Below are 4125 nucleotides of genomic sequence, written 5' to 3' on the forward strand. Positions count from 1 at the left end.
ACTATGAGCTTGTATATCTGCTATTTTTGAATACTAAATAAATCTAAAATGACACGGATGCGTTCCCAGTTTAAATGGGTTAAAGATTTGAAACAAGAATGTCACATCTGTTCTACCCCGGGGAGGGGTAGAGTCAACTTTTGGGCTTTTGGTTCCTCCACTAATTATGATTCATTCATTGTGTGTGTGTGTGTGTGTGTGTGTGTGTGTGTGTGTGTGTGTGTGTGTGTGTGTGTGTGTGTGTGTGTAGCCAGTATGCACCGTGCATCAGGTAGAACCTTCCCTTACAGTAAGGAACTGTTTCTAGCAATGAGATGGAACAGAGTGGACTTTGCCAGCAGTGAGCTCTTCAATGATGACATCATCAACATCAACTGGAAGGTGAGAAACAACATCACAACATACCTGCAATGGTGTAAAGTAACTAAGTACATTTACTCAAGTACTACTTAAGTACAATTTTTAGATGCTTTTACTTTACTCAGAGGCAAATATTGTACTTTTATTCCACTACAATTATTTGAAAACTTTAGCTACTAGTTACTTTGTAGATTTTGATTATTATTAAAAAACATACATTAACCACTTCAGCCCTATATACATTTTGGCCATTTGAAAATAGCAGATCTACAAGCTCACAATGTGTCGCATCGCGACGAATTGTGAGCTTGTAGATCTGCTATTTTTAAAAGATTTTTATATATTTAATTATTTTTTGAAATGGGACATTCAGCATAATGAGTACTTTCTACTTTTGGTACTTTAAGTACATTTTGATACCAATACTTTTGTACTTTTACTCAAGTACATTTTTAATTCTGGACTTTTACTTGTAACAGAGCATTTCTACATTGCAGTATTGAAACAAATTGAGTACTTTTTCCACCACTGCATACCTTAAGTTACTCACAGGGAGTGACGTCACACGCGTCACACGCCGTTTCTGCTGCAGTTTGCACGGACTGGAGAGAAATAGGCTAAAAACAGAAAACTGACAAGTTTATTGTGAAGTTTTTTTGTAAATTGGAAAAGAGTTTAATAAGGACAAAAATAAGTGAAAATGTCCAGGAGCGGGAGAGGACGATCCAATAATCCTGCTCCAAATGAAGGTTCGGATGACATGGAGGAGATCCGAAAATCTCTTGACTTAATGTCAGAGGAGCTGGCCAATGTGTCCAAAAAAGTAGGTACACTAATGGGGCTAGTGGATGAGGTTAAAGAGCTAAAGAACATGATGATGGAAAAGGACCAAAAAATCGATGGACTCGAAAGAAGAATCGATGAACTGGAACAATATTCAAGGATGGAAGACCTCATCATAAGTGGTTTGGAAACAAAGCATCGAACCTATGCTAGAACAGCATCTCTCGTCGCAGGAGTGAATGAAGGTGAGGACACTCCAACAGAAGAACAATTATCGCTGGAAAGCCAAATTGTTCAATTCTTTGAAGGAAGACAAATGAACATCCAGAGAGACAGTATTTCGGCCTGTCATACACTTCCTCGGAAGGATAGCACAGCCAAACCTGCTATAATTGTCCGTTTTGTGAATCGCAAACACAAGACTGATCTACTGCGACAGGGAAAGAAACTGAAGGGGACCAATGTCTACATAAACGATCATCTAACCAAGAAAAACGCCGATATTGCCCGAGAGGCCCGCTACCTAAAGAAGCAGAGCAAGATACAAGCAACGTGGACCAGAAACTGCAGAGTTGAACGGATCATCTCCCGAAACATCCAAGGTGGTAACGGTAAGAGAGCTAAAAGACCTGGAACAATACAAGTAAGGAACTGACAATGCCTACATATCACGAAATTATGGATAAAATCCAATTGCGACCGTGATGAGTATCTTATATTTTTGGTTTTTGGTTTGGTTCTCTCTGCGACCTGAAGATGCAGAAGGCATGGCAAAATTAAGCTTTTTGTTTTGTTATGCATGGATTACTTTTGCTCCACTGAAGATACAAATGTCATGGAATATTATTTTTTATAGTATTTTTTCAATAGAAAACTCTAAGGGCATGGATAAACTTTGTTTTTGCATGGATTACTTTCTGCTTGTTTTTGCTTATGGTTTTTGCGTGGAATATTTTTGCTTGTGCATGGATAGATTTCGTTTCTGCATGGAATATTGCTTGAGTATTTTTGCTTATTTTTGCGTGGAGTATTTTTCCTTAAGATGCATGGATAAACCCTTTTTTTGCATGAAATATTTCCTATCTATTTTTTCAATTGTTTTTTGCGGGGAGCATGTTTGCTTATGCATGGATGACTATTATTTTGCATGGATAGCATGTTGTAGGAAGGCTCTAATTACAAACAATGGAGACAAGATAAGGATTATTTTTTGCTTAACTTTTTCGGACAATATGGTTTACTGCATGATCTCTTGTCGGACAGAAACTTGCAAGTGGATTTTTACGCATGGCGACTGCATGTTTTTTGTGTATTGTGGGGATGAAAATGTGCATAGTTTATATCACAGGTATGAAAATATGAATTATGAAACTTTTGACCTCACTGAACATAAATTATATGGGATTGAAAACGATGTGGACCCTGATAGCCATTTGTATAATAATCTAAATATCAACTGCGAGTACTACACCGATGAGCAATTTATATTATATTAAGTAATATTAAGATGGAAGGAGCCTTATCAATTATACATTTTAATGGCAGAAGCCTCTATAGTAGCTTTAGTAAAATCAAAGCATACCTTAACAAATTAAATAAATTCAGTGTAATCGCAATATCAGAGACCTGGCTTAATAGCAAGAAAGGATATGAGATGGACCTGGAAGGATATGAGCTGTTTACATCTAACAGGACTAATAAAACAGGAGGAGGAGTTGCTATTCATGTTGATACAGCTCTGCAATGTAATATTGTTAAAAGCAAGACACAAAGTATAGATAATATGTTAGAATGTCTAACAATTGAAATAAAAGCAGAGAAGGCAAATAATATAATAATTAGTTGTGTTTATAGGTGTCCAGGTACCTGTCTGGACACATTTAATAGCAAACTAGTGGCTATGCTTGGTAATTGTAATAATAATAAGATTCAAGTAGCTTGTGGAGATTTTAATATTGACCTTTTAAAAGCAAAAGGAAATTTAAAAAACGACATATTTCATTAATCATATGTATAGCAATAGTCTCTTTCCTTTGATCATCAAGCCCAGTAGGATTACAATAGACACAGCTACTTTGATAGATAATATATTTACAAATTACATTGACAGTAACATAATAGGTGGACTACTCATAAATGACATTACTGACCATCTTCCAGTTTTTGCAATCCTTCAACACTGTCTCAAGAGCAAGAGGCAATTCAGCGATGACACTCTATAGACTTAAAACACCGAAAGCCGTTGCAGCCCTCAAAGTGGACCTCAGCAAACAGAACTGGGAGGAGGTCTATGCAGACGCAAACCCAAATAAAGCATACGATGCCTTCTTAAACACATTAATTACACTTTATGATAAAAACTGTCCAGTCAGAAAACAGACTAATAAACACAAGAAAGTGAGCAAACCATGGATCACCAGGGGACTAGAAAATGCATGTAAAAAGAAGAATGTATTATATAAAACCTTCTTAAAAAATAGAACAAAGGAAACGGAAATTAGATATAAAACATATAAAAATAAACTAATAAATATTATAAGATCTAATAAGAAAGAGTATTATCATAAATTATTGGATCAGCATAGAACCAACATACAAGGGACATGGAGGGTATTAAATAGCATAATAAGAAAGAGCACATCAAAAGCAGAATACCCAAACTACTACAGTATGTAAACAATAATAATATAACTATAAATAATCCAAGGGAAATAGCAAATTAATTTAATCAGTATTTCGCAAATGTAGGTAAAAATCTAGCAAATGAGATTGTGGAACCAAGAGACAGGGATGGGTTGGAGGGTATTGTTCCCCGGAATCTTAATTCTATTTTTATTAGAGGTGTTGAAGTAACAGAAATACTCGAAATAGTAAAAGAATTTAAGGAGAAAAAATCTGCCGACTCAACCGAGATAGATATGTCATTAGTTAAAAATATAATAGAAAATATAGTAAAACCGTTAACATATATTTGTAACCAAT

At 35.4% G+C, this 4125-nt stretch overlaps 1 protein-coding gene across 1 annotated transcript in view; it reads left to right on the forward strand.

Annotated features, from left to right (window-relative positions):
• Positions 1-309: 309 nt before the first annotated feature.
• The window catches only part of LOC311033458 (transient receptor potential cation channel subfamily M member 5-like), a gene marked incomplete at its 5' end in the record, with an annotated part of 47159 nt that continues 43343 nt past the window's right edge, over positions 310-4125 (forward strand). Inside the window, 2 exons of the mRNA XM_084040969.1 lie at positions 310-381; positions 1583-1786. Of these exons, the coding sequence (XP_083897095.1) occupies positions 310-381; positions 1583-1786 (276 nt within the window). The remainder of the gene's footprint in view (positions 382-1582; positions 1787-4125) is intronic.

Source organism: Gymnoscopelus microlampas, assembly GCF_963454915.1.
Source record: "Gymnoscopelus microlampas genome assembly, chromosome: 18".
Lineage (NCBI taxonomy): Eukaryota > Metazoa > Chordata > Actinopteri > Myctophiformes > Myctophidae > Gymnoscopelus > Gymnoscopelus microlampas.